This window comes from Thunnus albacares, chromosome 18 (genome assembly GCF_914725855.1).
Source record: "Thunnus albacares chromosome 18, fThuAlb1.1, whole genome shotgun sequence".
NCBI lineage: Eukaryota > Metazoa > Chordata > Actinopteri > Scombriformes > Scombridae > Thunnus > Thunnus albacares.
This window is the reverse complement of record NC_058123.1, coordinates 20,770,254-20,786,263: the sequence shown is the minus strand read 5'-3', so window position 1 is coordinate 20,786,263 and position 16,010 is coordinate 20,770,254. Positions and strand designations below refer to the sequence as shown.

Below are 16,010 nucleotides of genomic sequence, written 5' to 3'. Positions count from 1 at the left end.
GCTGCCGATTTGAACTCTCCTGAGTAAGATCCTGAATCCTGATGCTAGCCTCAGGGGTGCTGCTCTCTATCTGACCCTACACTCGAACCTCCATGAAGTTAGAAAGCAAAAAACGAATCCCCTGCGAGGATCAACAAAGTAACACATCATGAAAGCATTATTTGATTATTTGATACGCTGCATAGCCCAGTTAATCATTTCCGCAAGTAACAAGATGCAGCACTGAATCGTAGAAATGTTTTTTTGGGGGGGTGAGAGAAATTGAGATAGATGAATAATAAATAAACCTTGACTCTCTCTCAGTTAGCCCCTGCAGTGGAATGCAGGCTGGAGTTCTCAGCCTCGTTCTGCCAGTGCGAGACACTGGAGGGAATTGATTTGTTGAGTTCATGACAGGCTTTACTTGTGTCAAATTCACACACGCACACTAAAAAAAAATCCCCCCAAAAAAACAGACATGATAGCACTCCAACACACATGCATGCATGGAAGCGCACGTACACACACACAAAAGCGTAAGAGAAGAGGCGCAGCATCAAATCATTGCTGCATGCTGAGAGGGTGAAGAACTACACATAGCTGACTGGCAGGGAGGAAAGATCAGAGAGAGAGAATGAGAGGCTGAGGTGGGAGAGGGAAAGACGGAGAGGACGGACGAGAGGCGAGAAAGAATACAGACACAGACTGAGTTATTGGGAGACAAAAGAGAGGACGAGAGAAAGGAGTGAGAAGAAAAGGGAGAGAAATGGGAAACAGAAGGGGTAGAGCTTAGAGAAAGAGAGTGTTAGAGCCTGCACTTTCTTGTGCAGATCAGAGAAAATCCAGCATAACACTTTCAATTAAACATCAAACGTCTTCTCTTCTCCTTCCTCTCTCCTCTTATCCTCCTCTCCTCTCCTCTCCTTCCCCCCTCCCTCTCTAAACTTCTCTGAGACAGTCTAATAAGCAAAAGGAGGAGTGAGGGGTCTGAAGCAGGGGATGAAGAGGTCACTGGAGGGCTGTGCGTGCATATGTGCCTGTGTGTGGGAAGTGAGCGCATGTGTGTGGTGTCTGGAGCTAATGCTACGATCTCACTCGTTGCCATGTGACAGGATTGAAGTTCTCCCCCATCAAAATGACCTCTGGGCTGCACAATACTGTAGGTGCTTTCCCTCTTTTTCTCTTTTCATCACACACTTTGTCTCTTACTCACATTACTTTATGGGGTACTTGCTGAGTAGAGCTAACTCGCTACCGCTCCACAATAGCTTATTAATAAGTTTTACAGTTTTGCATTCAGTAAAATCTTTCTTTCCTTCCTTCCTTTTTAATATTTTTAAATAATCTAAAAATGAGTTACACTGATGGGTGATCTATAGCCAGAGTGAGTGCGCAGCCCGTTATTTTCCCCGCCACCATTTTCTGCTTAGCTCTGCATCTTCATGTGTATTCACCTGTTTCACTCTTTTGCTTACGCACACCTTTCTCTGCACCCCACAATGTTTCTCTCTGTGTTTCCATTAAAACTGTTCATGCTTATTGTCAACACTTTGCAGTAATAGATTTATAATAATAGGTTCCCCGCACAGCCCTCCCTATTCTAATCCTCATTCTTCTGACAGGAAACTTGTGCATTTTACCTTCTCCCCCCAACATCTCCATCTCTGTCTTTATTACACACAAATCACAAGTTCCCAAGGAACATGTTCTACTATAAAGTGAGTGAATTATGGTGACAGCATAAAATCATAAATTTTGTTTTTCTCTGTTAGGTTTATAGTGCTTCAGTCAGGATATACAGCTTTTCATTTATCTGGTAGGTCAGCAATTTGAAAACTGTCAATTTGTTATAGAAATATGAGTATATGACATATTTTTTATACTCTATATCAAGAGAATGGATGAATCTCTGAATACAGTTGACTATACAGAATAGTTTTATTATTGGTAAATATGAAAAAAAAAAAAATCAATATATGATTCATTTTTGTTAATCAGAAATCCATCATGACCTGTTTAACACATGAAGCAACTCTATGTTGGGTCTCGACCCCAAGGTTGGGAAACACTGCCCTTAAATGGGGTTCAAAGTGCATTCTTGACCCCGGAAACAGCGGTTGAGAAAAGCAGCTTCAACTGTTCGACTGCTGTTTCCAAGTGCTCAGAAAAAAAGAAAATTTTCAACATCTACAATTCCATAACAACAAACTTCACCTGCCGATGAAGATCATGTGATATGATTGAAAGCTCCAGAACAGCTACTAAATGGACCTTGTGGTGGCATTGTTTTCTCAACTGTCCAGGCTTCCTCAGGGCCGTTGTAAAATACTGCTTACTTGGCATGCATGATCAAAGCAAATTAAAACTGGCACACAAAAAAAAAAAATACAGCGTGCACACAAATAACTTCCACCACAATAACTAATCAAACTTACGTCTTGATTGGACATCTCCCAGTATGGCCTCTCTCCGTATGACATCACCTCCCACATGACAATCCCATAACTCCACACATCGCTGGCCGAGGTGAACTTCCTGTATGCGATCGCCTCTGGAGCCGTCCAGCGAATAGGAATCTTCCCACCCTGTGACAACATGCAAGAATATAGAAATCTAGCAAATGTAACATCTGTGAAGGCTGAAGTACTTTCAATCTCTTGCGCTGCTTTGAAAGCTATAACTAATATGTTTACATAGACATTACAGTGAATAAATACAGCTGCAGTCTTACAAAATTTTTGCTTTTTGCTACACAAAGACAAACCAAGAACAGACCTTAATTGACACATTTCTACAGCATGTGGTCCAACCCACAATTACACTAATGACTACCAATTTACGAACACATTCAGGATACCAAGTTTTAACTTTCTTCTACGAATTCCCTGTCCTAACTGTCAGGGGTGGGGGAGTGGTGCTGAGATTCCTGTACTCGTTTTCCTCGTCTTCATTATCGCGCTTTCATTGCAAAGACAGAAAAGTTCACAGGATGACTGCTGAGTTCCAGAGGAAAATGTGTTTTCAGCTGATGAGTTGTGAAATTAGCTTGATGCAGTATTGATGAACACAGCAGCAGGATATCTCAGGGTCTGATTATTTGAAGGCTGTAAATTATGTTATTCTCACTGCTCCATCAGGGCAAGAGAGAGTTAGGCAGCGGGCGAGGGTGAGAGAGAGCAAGACACGTAGCCTGGCAGTGAGAGGTGAGTGACAGGATATTTGGCGCTAAGGCAGCAAGACTCAGTGCTAATTGAGTGTTGTGGAGACTGAGTTGAGTACTAATTGGCCCTCCTCCTGCAGGAAGCAGCCCGTCTCTCGCTGACAGGACGCCACTCAGCCTGGGACACACAGCTCAATTTAAAGACCGCTGCTGCTGCTGCTTCTGTCCGTGTGAGTGTGCGCGCGTGTGCATGCAAGCGTGTATGTGTGAGACTGTGTTGTGTAAGAGTTTTCTACTTAATCCAAAGTTTGATATAACACAATCACTGTGCACATACACAGATATGCACAGCAGATTATATGTAAATGTCACAGAGTGCCCTTCTCTTTTTATCTCACACACGTGCTGAAATAATTAGTTGAATAATCGATTAGTTTGTGTCATATATGTACTGTTATAATGTGTGATGTCTGTGTTAAGCATGGTCAAAGGTCCAAAACTTGAGTTTAACGTATGTAAAAAATGTTCCCTGAAAGTCAAAAGCACAGGCTTCAACCTACCTTGAATGCTTTGTTTGCAAAGTTACCACTACTTCCCCATTGAACTGACGTCTGATTGTTTGTGCAGGCCCACAGTGGTCATTTCTTATGTAGTCTTTGTTGCTAAGGTTTTTCCATGTGTTGTTTGCATTGTCTACTCTCATATTTCAGATCAGATTCCATCTCAAGCATGTAGGAATGTATTTGATAAATTGACATTTCGAGTAAAGAATGAAAAAAAGAAATGAAATCCTACTACTGAGTTTTATTTACGTAGTATTCAGAGCTGGTGGATCTTGGCCGAGGGGCAGCTTCTAGAAACTAACCAATCAGAACAGTGTGGGCTCATTGGGAGGGGGGCTTAAAGAGACAGGATCTAAAACAGTCTGTTTTCAGACAGAGGCTGATCTCACCTGGGCCTGACCTAGACCTGGAAATGTGTATAATATGTCCCCTTTGATTAATTGTCTAATTAATAGCAAAAGTGCAAAAATTAGATTTTAAATAAGAGGATTTGGAGGCCTCTGTTTTTATCATTGTGAACTGAATATATTCGGGTTGCAGACAGTTCATTAGACAAAACAAGCAATTTGAAGATGTCACTTGGGACATGGTGATGAGCAATTTACATTATTTAACAATGCAAACATCAAACAATCATATCATTAGTTGCAGTCCTCTTTCACACAAAAACATGCATATTGTTACCCGTGTGGTGTACGCAGCCTCCGGGTCATCTTCCAGGACTCGAGACAGGCCAAAATCAGACACCTTACACACCAGGTTACTGTTGACTAGGATGTTACGAGCTGCTAGGTCTCGGTGGACATAGCCCATGTCAGACAGGTACCTGCATTTATCAACACAAAGGAGAGGCTTAAACCTAAACATTGTGCCGCAATGATACGTTGAGTAATAGATTATGTGTTCATGCGGACTTGTTTGTGTACCTCATGCCGGATGCGATGCCACGCAGCATACCAACCAGCTGGATTACAGTAAACTGGCCATCATTTTTCTGAAGAGAACAAGCAAACAGATAGCATTCTGAAGAGGGTGACAGAAAAGTTGGGAGGAAAAATATCACATGACAATGATTTAAAATCAGCTAAAATCCACAATAATGCAAATGAGAGAAGACGTGAATGACCTTGAAAAACAATAGCTAAGTGAAATCCACATGAGCATTGATAGCCACTAAGCCCATTGACCTACAGTATAGCAACAAAGTTAATACCAAAGTCACAACTCTGCATGCCCAACTTTAAGTCACAGTTTGATGTCAGTGGTGGATTTTTGAGGGTAAGCACTTGATTGCAACCTACTTTCATTTTCACTGATTATTCCTGAGAATATAAATTCCAAATAATATAACTCTGATCATTACCATGGAGGTACATCTAATGACAGTGATTATGGTCTTCCAATCATCGCTCTCCCTGTTCGGTACATCAACTGTATACCTTTGTACCTCAGGTCATTCCTCCCATGTATCCACATCTGTCAACGGCTCTCCTGTTCTATTGATGGACTTAAACCAAGATTAAGGATTCCTCTAATCCTGCCCAAGGCTCATTGCTGTCCTGCTGCCCTGAGTCACACCATGTTTTATGAAATCACTGTCTCTGGTGACAACACCAGCAGAGCTGTGTCTCTCTCGAGCAAGTCACGGTCACTTTGTCATTCCTCATTTCCAGCTCTGACTCCAAACTTTCTCCCTCTCCTACCCTTATGGGAGCTCCAAATCTGCATACCCCAATATTAATAATTAGGTCTTTCAATAACCAGGGGAAAATTATAATGGGATAAAGAATTTTTTGTCAAGGACAGAATCATTTTTCCCTCTAAAATTTTTCATGCTGGTTAAGATGTAGTCCCTTGAAAGACTTAATTCCAGTCACAGCAGCGACCTATCACCCCTCTAGTGGCAATTCCTTTGGTATTTTGGGGTCTACAATGCATAATTTGGATGCTGCTCAGTGCCAATGCAGGGAGTGGTGTGCCCTTCATAGCAGGGTGGAAAGTAAGGGTGTGGAGGTTGTGGTGGTGGATGGACTTTCATGCTGCAGATCAGAGTTTGCATCTTGTCAGCCAAATACTGTTGAAAAATACATAATTTAACAAATGTTGGCACTATGATCAAAGACCAGAATCACTATGTGTACAACTGTTTTTGTGGTGTATAAAAAACTACCAAAAATATGACCAATGAAATTAGGCTGACTGCTTCATGCTAAGGGGGCAGAAGAGAAACTAGCTTCACAAAATAATGACTGCTCTTTTTCTCCTATAGAAAACTCTCCCACTCGGGTTCCTCTTGTTTACTCCCAATGACAGCTCTCATTGTTAGTTTAAGCCTCAGCTCCTTCCAATCCAAGTGTAAACTATCCAGCCTTTTCCTCATCCTTTCTCCATATTTCCACAGCAGATATGTACGTAGCTTTACTACTCCTTTCTCCCCTCATGGTTTCAGCCTGAGTTTTTATCACTTCTACAACTACTTTCCCCATCCATCCACAGCAAAACATCCCACTTACAAGTGAAATGAGATGTTAAGCCAAAGGTATGAGTTATGAGCCACCCCTTATACAGCAGTGCATTGTCCATAGCTGTGACAGCTAATCCAGGAGCCAGTCCAGCCCCTGGCTTCTCATGGCTGTGTCATTTATACCGGCCTCAGTACAGCAGCCATCCATGTAATTACTTCACAGGGTTTTTTTTTTCTGTGCTGTTCTGCCTGCTGGTCCCTGAGCTCCTCTGCCAAAAGGCAGTCACATAAGCAGTTTCCACTGACCACAACGTCCTTCCTTCCTCTGTCTTTTGTCTCACAGCATCCTCCCAATCCACACAGAGATGAGAACATCCTGTTCAGGTAAACGTCTTTCATCTTCCCAGTCTGCGTTGTCTTTCACACACACCTACACCTCTAAGCACCACTGTTTTATTCTCACCTTTACCCAATTTTCATAATTGCTTTTCTGAAATATGCCTTTACCATGTTGCCATTGTTGTGCTGAATCATATGACCTTATTCCTCTCATCTCACCATTAGCCATCTGCTGTAGGAGTTTACCCTTTTTTTCATGCAAGACTCAGCCTTGTCTGCCAACTGAGCACCTTGCCATTGGACCCGTGAATAGACTGAAGTGCAGACTGGAGAGGGATCATTTAATTTAGAGATTTGCCAGCCTGCCTCTTCATTATCATCCACCTTCTCCTCCCGGTGAGGTCCAAACTGTCTAGACAGTGTGCACATGATTCCAGCCCTGAGCACTTGGATGTCTTTCCTATTTTCTAACAAAGTGGTCGGTCTCACAATCGGAGCTAATGACCATTTCAGAATGTGTAGTTTCAAATCTGTACCATATAGACATATAGCTTGTGCTTTACTCTCTTCTCTGGTTCATTTCTGTTTGAATTGTAGAATGAGGAGTTACTGAATTGGAATAATGATAGCTTTAGTGCACATATTCTCATTTGTGCTGATCCTCTTTGCCCACAATGGTGCATCTCAATTACAAACAGCTCTCAAAAGTGTATTTTCCTTTCCAGAAGATTAAACATTTTTCCACCTCTGTGATAATTGCCCTTCCAGTTTGGCATATCAGCAAGTAGTGGCTCTCCACCCCTGACCATTTGCCACTTACTTAGGTCCACTGAGGTGTTTCAGTCCAATACAGATCTATGTCCGAGAGCTGACTCCATTTACTCTTAATAATGCATAATATGCTGCTTATTTCGTTTTGATTGATTCTTGAAAATCATTCCACTGCCTGCCTTCTATAATTATCATCCTCCCGTTTCTCATATTCCTCCTCCCCATTCCCTTTACAATCGAACTTCCTTATTCTTTGATTGCCCATAACCCTTCTCTTATGCATCCTTGTCCTACTTCTTCTCCTACCTTAAGGAATGTGTCCAGTGATCCATTCTCCATGTATTCAGTGATGATCATCACTGGCTTGCCTGAGAAGCAAAATATGAGAGTACATTTTACTACAAAAAAGCAAATCTAAAGATGATGGTGAACTATAAATTCAATCTTAGATTTAAAGAGGTAGGAGTGGGAAAAGGGTTTTAATCTGAACACAGAATATCACAATATTAACTAACAGTATAAAACAGACTATCATACAATAGTGACATTTATACATATCACAGGGAATTTAGGACAGTTTTAAGAGCAGCTCACAGCCTTATAGTGGCTGTATGGACTTCTCAGGTCTGATGTAGTCAGGCTACATTCTACTTTGTCAAATGTATTCCTAATTTCATCAGGCTAAACTGTACTACTTTGTCAACTTCACCTTCCCTTAGACTCAGCTGTAATTCACCAGCTTCAGTCTCTCCATAGTAGGGCTGCGACTAAGAATTATTTTCATAATCACTTAATGTGACACACATTTATTTATGTTATGTATTACTGTACAACTTGGGTGATGACATCACTGGCATGAATGAGTCAGAAAATGGTCCTTTCAAAAAGTACAACTCAAAGTACAGCTGAAGCTGACTGATGAAATACAGCTGAGAATGGAGAATGTCAAAAAACTCCGACAAAGTGCATCTTATAGTCTGAAGAAATCCGAGTCTGACAACTCAACCTAAACCTGACAAATTGAGCTTCAGATTTACTAAACATGCACAGTACAACTGCCATAGGAGTAGTCTCAGTAATCTGCATCTGGGAGCATCTTGGGCTCACAACCCCAAAGCAACACACAGCATGACTCACTCTTGGTGACCACGCCTTCCAGACGGATGATGTTCGGATGATTAAACTGGCCCATGATTGACGCCTCCCACAAGAAGTCACGTCTCTGCTGCTCTGTGTAGCCTGCTTTCAAGGTCTTGATGGCAACCTGGATCTCTCTTTTCCCTGGCAGCCTCAGCGGTCCGCTGCACACCTCGCCAAACTCCCCTGAGGCAAAGAGACAGACAGAGCTTGACTGTGGCCTCAACATTTCAGCTCACCTTGACTTGCAAAAGTCTTGTCCAATGGTAAAACAACCCTGAACAGATCACTTTCTTTTGCTTTTTCGAATCAGTGTTGCCATGCAATCATTTCTGTACAGTAAACAATTTGCAAGCAACTCTCAACTCCTGATTCAATATTCATTATCACAATAGAAAAGTACCTAGAAAACAAAAACATTCTTACACTGAAGGGCTTATTTTACTGATGTACAGCTAGAGAGCTTGTAAGACTAAGAAATGTTAACAATCAACATGTTTGCAGCAGAGCACAAACACCATTTAGAGCTGTGTGAGCTGTCATTTTCTAGGACAGTGTTTGGCTTAATTGTGTGTAAAAGTGTGCCTATACAATGACATGCAATTACGAATGTGACAAGTTTATGCAGGTCGAAGAAAATGTGACGCACTGTGGTGGAGGTAATGAGAAAATGGTTAAATTCTATACAACATGACAGAATTAGGCTAGACTCATCACTGTTAATACATCCAGTGTGTTTTAATCAAGTATTGTTTGATATTAAGCTGTTACAGGACATTAAAAGATTTTACCTGAGTACGCTTGACTGAGCAAGTTCACCCCAGTGGTTCAGAATGGATGTTAATGTATTCTGTGGTATATTATGCTGGCCAAATCAGCCCCAAACTAAGGCTCAGAATAAGAATCAGTGTTTCAGTAATGCACACACACACACAGGCAGGCACACTGGGTTGACTCACCAGCTCCGATGATCCTTTCTATGGAGATGAACGAGACGTCGATCTCCTGGGCAAATTCATGCACTGCCTGGTTAGGATCTTCATATGTGAGGGGGTCGATGTAGGTACGCACCCCTGGGAACTTTACTGCAGAGGCACAAGCATGGCATCATTACCATTTAGATGTAATTTAACATATCAGCATTCAGTCAGACTTGTATCTATAATACAATGTATGCACAGACAACAATGTGATAGCATGAATGGCTGCCATCTTTGCTATAGTATATTTGATCATTTCATCATTGTTGTTAGCTTTAAAAATATTGTTATTGTCAATATTAGGGCTGGGCAATATGATGAGAGATCTGTACCTTTTCCATAGGCCAATGTTATGCCAAATGTTGCAAGGATCAAAAAGCAGGGCCTCTTTATGGCAGCCTTGAATTTACAGGATTTTTTCATCAATGTGATGTACCTTGATTTGTCAGGTCATATGGTAACTTTATCTAACAAACATTTTCTCAAGTGAACTTCCATAAACCCTAATCCCTCAGTATCATGAGATGTATACTAGTCCTGAAAGCTTTACATCTTCAAAAGCAGCATCAAGTTCTGAAAGTACTTACAGTACAGAAACTCGAGAACAAAATGCAATGACTCATAGCTTTAAGTATCCCAAAAGAAGACACCCTTTCAGTCACTTTTTGTGTGCATGATAAGTAATTAACACTCAATATTTTCTTTAATGCTATCAACCACTATGACAGTGTACCACGCATACTGGCACCGTGGTATTTCTCCTGACTTCTCCAGAGCTGATGTACCCGTCACGGTCTTCTCTGATGCCAACAGATGGAGAGCAGGGTACAATGCCAGAAATGTGACTAAATATATTAAGCTGTCACGGCATATAAATCATCACAGCTCTGCATGTCCTCTGCCAACATGGCTGCCATGGAGCAGGTTGTGAAGCTGTGTCATTCAAACAGAATAGCTCCTAGAATAAAACACGCACACGCACAAGCAAGGGCCTACGGTGGTGAATAAACTCATACAGACATGACCGCTGTTTGAACCCACTACTGTACATGTAGTATAAACTTTGGATGAACTTGCCCCCGGACACATACACACACACGTACACAGAATTGGTTTGAGCTTTCTTTAACTTACTGTGACCATTGTGGAAGTGCATCTTCTCTTCTTCAGGATCCTGCTTTGCTTTGCTGTAGCCACACCGCCTGAGAGGGAAGAGACACAAACACATCAGTACCAATGTCAAGCTACAGTATTGTGCACATGTAAAAGCATTAACTGAACATTTTTATCATTGCAGAACACCTTTTAATTAAACATGTATCAATGACACACAGTGGTGACTTGCAGGGGTAGATAAAACATTGAGAACATTCTCATGGAAATGAATTTTACTTTTGAGTAATTTAATCAACACTGCAACAAAAGGTGGAACAAATTAGGATGAATGTCAATTAGACATTACCGATGACACAGTTCTGGTAACCAGCACTCTCATTTCTTTAATTTAATGACACATTAGAGAACATTTAGTTTGAAAGTAAAATTGTCTTGTGTGTTAAAATTGTGGTTATAAATTTCCAGTTTCTTTTACAAGGTAGCACAAAATGTATACTGTATGCCCTTATGCATTTTATCTACTGCATATCTAAGCAAAGAGAAAAAACACTGACATTTACAAACAGAGAGAAGAAAGGGTAACTGACAGAGATTACAGTAAAGATACCACAAAATGGCACAGAAAAGCAAATCCTGGCACAATCGCACTTGGATCAAAGTGCAAGATAAGCTTTTTGTTTCCTTATAGGATCTGCTAACTTACATTTCTAGCTTTTCAAAAGTATTGCTGAAAATGCTGAAACTACCAGCTTTTCAGATGAAAGCAAAGGACTGCAGTTTTCAAATAATATAATTTTCCAAGAAAGCCCCTGTCAACAGAGTAACTGTGACTTTTGGCACAAGAGAGAGCAGTTTTGCACTTTTTGAAAAGAGGCCATGTACAAAATAAAGATTTCTGGTCACTCAGAAGAAGAATGATGTATACGAGAAATTCTTTTAAGACACTGGCTTTTGTCTGTGTCCGTACCAGATGCTTTTCTTTTATATCAGTGTGAGCAAGCCTGTCTGTGTATCCCCTGATGCACAGGCCAGAACCTGTATTCATTTGTAAGATATGTGGATGCTTTTGTGTTTGTGTGTGTGTGTGTGTGTGTGTGTGTGTGTGTGTGTGTGTGTGTGTGTGTGTGCTCTCAAAGAGCCTCTGTATGTCAATATTTAGACAAGCAGTGTCAGAAATAATCATAGATAAACCAGATTAAACTGGAGGATTGATTTTATACTTGATCCTATTCGCAAACACACACACACACACACACACACACCCACCCACACACACACACACACACGACACAGGCAGAACAGACACAGAGATGCACGCAAATTACTATATGTGAGGTAAATGCACCTTGCATTGCATTTTAAGAGTCAACAAAATGTAGTAAAAGGGCAGAATTTTCGTAATTTTTCAATTCTTGAAGACAAATAGCTCAAGTGCATGAACATATGAACAACACACACACACACACACACGCAGAGAGGTTATGTCCAAGTCTTTCCCATCACAGCTCTCTGTAGGACAGCCAAGCTTGGCTAGAAGCATTTGGTATAGGGAGCTGGATAATCAGGGGGAGGGGAGTCTGTGTGTGTGTGTTTTGTACATGTGTGTCTGCCTCAGGGTGTTTAGTTTGCCGGATCTGTTGAGTCAAGGGGTTTGAGCACGCTCAGTGCCCAGCCGGCCCTCCAACTTCCTGCATGTGTGTGTCTGTACGTGTGTGTGTGTGTGTTAAACCATGCATACATACATCAGTGCGTATGTGCGTGTGTGTCTACACATGTGTGCTGTGTTTGAGTGTCTATGCATGAGTGTGTAGTCTGGAGGGTCATGCAGGAGGAGGGGAGGTGGGGATACAGTGGATGGAGGGGGTTGTGGTGTTTGTGTCCTAAATCCATCACCGGAAAATTTGGCATTCCTCCATCTCTCCTCCCCCACACCAAACCAGAGCGATCCTCGATCCTCATCCCTGTTCGGCTAAACCAAAACCACCACTGTGTCTTTGTGATTTGCTTTTTAATCCTTAAACATCAGCAGTGCACCCACTGTCTATTCATCTGATCATTCTGTTAAAGAACTACACATTTGCCATCTTTGTGAGTAAATTATTACATAAGGATAAACCAAATTACAAAAATAATGACCTAATAGTTGAAGGGAATGGGAGCTCAATGAATGAAGGAGCAACAAAATGTAAGTATGGATGAAAGGATGAATGAACAGACCCATGGATAGATGAACACAAGATAAGTCATTAATACAAATGAATTACTGGAGCAATGGATGGATGAACAGATCATCAAAAAATGGATTTGAACGTAAATTCACACTCTGAAGCTGCCATGAGCTTTATTGATTATGATTCATTAAAAGGATATGGATATACATACATAGGCTGTAGCTAGCATCATGGGAAACGCAGTTAAAGAAGCTGAATTCAGGTGAATCAGTTCAAAAGCTCAAAAACTTCTACAGCCACATACATTGAAAGAGTTCAGGGGCCTTTTATGGAAAAAAAAGGGATGAGAAATTGAATGTTTTCAACTATTTCACATATGGAAATTTATCATGTTTTGTATTTTGATGTGGTCTTTACTGTTTGCATTTGTGTATGCAAAATGACAACAAAATTGGATGTACCGATTACTGTATCAGACAAGATTAAAGGGAAACTTCATGATTTTTCAATCTGTACCCTATTTTCCCATCATTTTGTGTCTAAGTGACTAATGGGGACAACGATTTTGGTGCAGTATTGAGCGAGAGTGCTTTGGCCGGCAGCTGCGAAATGGGCTGCAATGTAATCCTTTGGGGCAGTTGTGCCCTGTCAATGTACGTCCACTAAAAGTGCTTATTTTTGCCACTGACAGGCTCAGATTGTTATTATAAGTGTGTGACAACATTATGGAAAGGACAGTACAGAGAAATAAAACATTTTTTCTTCACCTTTCACTTGATCAGTTCTGTTTGTTATTGTGTCTCACCAAGTCTCGCTCAAGGAGAAGTCTCACTCTGAAATCTTGCGAGAGTTGAGTTGTTGCATGAAGACAGCTAAATAATCAGCTAAATATTCAGCCATGACTTTGAAAATCTTTTAGATTTGGCGCTCCTCTCTCCAACTTTCACTACCTTTTCCACTGTTGTCTTCCTGCAACAACTCAACTCAATTTCAGAGCGAGACCTGGTTAGACACAATAACAAACAGCTGCTGGCTGAAGCGCTCTCGCTCAGCTCTGGACCAAAAGTTCTTGTCCCCATTAGTCACTTAGACACAAAATTATAGGAAAATAGGGTCCAGGTTGAAAAATACCTAAGTTTCCCTTTAAGTGAAGGAAATTTAAACCTGGACTGGGTTGCACCAGTTGTATGTTTGTGTATAAAGTCCCTCCTAAGTTCTTTGTAACTACTAGCTAGTTTCAAACTAGCGATTTACTAAATCAGGTTGCACTATTAAAACTTGTGAAATGTCTTAGGTAGTGAACACTTGAATAATGCGTAAATCGGTTGCAAGGAAACTTAAGGAAGTCAGTGTAGCATCACAAGCTGTACCCATTGACTATATATACCCAAAAGTGAAGAAAATATCTTGATCGCCCCCTGGTGGCTGGCTGCAGTATAGGTCATAAATGCCATCCCCTCCATGTTAGCGGATGGGTGTGAATGGGTGAAAATATTTAATTACAACTTATTACTATGGAAGAAGTAGTTTGTGTGATGCAATTGGTTTTAATTTAGCGATGTGTGAATCTCCACTTAGTAAACACTTGAGTTATTGCTAGAATAATTAAAATTTACGAACAGCTGGTGCAACTGGCTCCTGGGGGTAAGCAAATACAATATTAATGTAGTGTTCAATACATGGAGCACAGTGTGTAACAGAGCAAAGTTGAGCCACTAGTCTTGAGGAGAATCCTTTGTACATATCTTCAGCCCCAAAAGCAATAACCTAAAAAGAAATCCTTAATCCTGACCTATTACAAAACTCTAACCTCAAGCCCCATACTAAATCCCATAATTCTGCTTAACAACACAGAAATATCTGGGTCAGAAATGATACTGTCATTTTTGTAAGTCAGCAATAGGTCAAAGGAGGATATGAGGACATCCTCTGACTAAGCTAACATCCACATTATACAGAGATGTACATAACAGGTTTGCTTTACAAATGATTATAGTTAAGAATAAAAATTAAATGAAACAAATGAAACTGCACTTTCTGTGCAGCCTCTTCCTTCAGGATTTCATGGGCAGAATGGCCACTTTTCCTGAATGAATTATGACTTTCTTTGTAAAATTTAGTTTGTATTTATTCCCTTGATGAAAGCAATGGCATTAAACTTTATTCTCACCATCCAGTAATAACATCACTTATTCTAAAAATGAGAGGATGAGAGATGTGACTAGAAACCCCATAGACTGAACACAGGATGACTGTTTTACCCTCTCACAGTTCATTTGATTGCTCACACTCTGTCAGTTCACTGTTACTGAATATTAATGTATTTCATTAACAATTCAAACAACAGAACTTATACCATGGTCTGAGTGAATACTTTTTTCTGATTGGCTGGCAGGTGTGCATTAAAACCATTTAATGCACACGTAGTTCAGCTCAAGTTTAATCACCGTTTGAAATTCATCCGCTACCCAACTCGTAACCATAGCAACATTAAAGAGCACAGCTGTCAAAGCTTACTCATTATGAAGTTTTGAAAAATGGGATGCAGCAGAGGAAAAAGAGATGGAGAAAAAAAGAAAGAAACCAAGTGAAAAACAGCACAAGGAACTGATACCCGAGGAGCTTAAAATGATAGCGGAAGAGAAGGACGAGATTATTACAAAAAAGGCAACAAAATGGGCAGTTAATATACTGAGAGACTTTCTCTAACAAAAACAAAGGAACACTGATTTAGAGACATACTCTGCCGTTATGCTTAATGACACCTTACATGAATTTTATGCCTCGGTTCAGGCTGGCGGCAAGTAGGGTGTGGCAATGGTAAGCTCTTGCTTCATAACCTTTGGATTTTGAGTGCAAAACTTTCACCAGAAATTTGCAAATGCTTTTATTTTATATTGTTGGCAAATGACCATGGTATAAGCAGGATAATCAACTTGTAGATGTGCGTTAAATGGTTTTTACAGCAACCATTTGAATTTTTGATCATCTTATATACATATATGAAAATGTCACATGTATTTAAAATGTAACATTAAGAATTCAGTAGTCATTAAAGTTTTAAATTAGGAATTCACTTACCTTCAAGATTCAAGATTCAAATCTTTATGAACATTATTTGCTCCCATAATGCAAGAACAATAAATATGTTGCAGTATCATTTCATAAAGTCCCAGTTTTTACTTCATGTTGGCACTGTTGGTAGCATGATATCCTATCCAACTGTGTTCTTACTGGAGGAAAATATGTGTGGGCAAACAGAATGCACCTGTCCTTACACCTACGATGTATACATGCTGTACTGGTTGTGTTTATGTTTCTTCAGGTACA

General features: G+C 40.5%; 1 protein-coding gene and 1 long non-coding RNA gene across 2 annotated transcripts in view; one reads left to right on the top strand and one right to left on the bottom strand.

Moving 5' to 3' along the window:
* The window catches only part of LOC122968406, a 28,858-nt gene extending 21,346 nt beyond the window's left edge, over positions 1–7,512 (top strand). Inside the window, exons 3-4 of the long non-coding RNA XR_006398824.1 lie at positions 6,510–6,550; positions 6,731–7,512. This is a non-coding gene — a long non-coding RNA (uncharacterized LOC122968406). The remainder of the gene's footprint in view (positions 1–6,509; positions 6,551–6,730) is intronic.
* The window catches only part of LOC122968405 (ephrin type-A receptor 5), a 70,510-nt gene that overhangs the window by 9,717 nt on the left and 44,783 nt on the right, over positions 1–16,010 (bottom strand). Inside the window, exons 10-16 of the mRNA XM_044333597.1 lie at positions 10,528–10,595; positions 9,373–9,498; positions 8,414–8,599; positions 7,583–7,644; positions 4,629–4,696; positions 4,387–4,528; positions 2,415–2,564 (exon numbers count right to left, since the gene is read on the bottom strand). Coding sequence (XP_044189532.1) covers positions 2,415–2,564; positions 4,387–4,528; positions 4,629–4,696; positions 7,583–7,644; positions 8,414–8,599; positions 9,373–9,498; positions 10,528–10,595 — 802 coding nt within the window. The remainder of the gene's footprint in view (positions 1–2,414; positions 2,565–4,386; positions 4,529–4,628; positions 4,697–7,582; positions 7,645–8,413; positions 8,600–9,372; positions 9,499–10,527; positions 10,596–16,010) is intronic.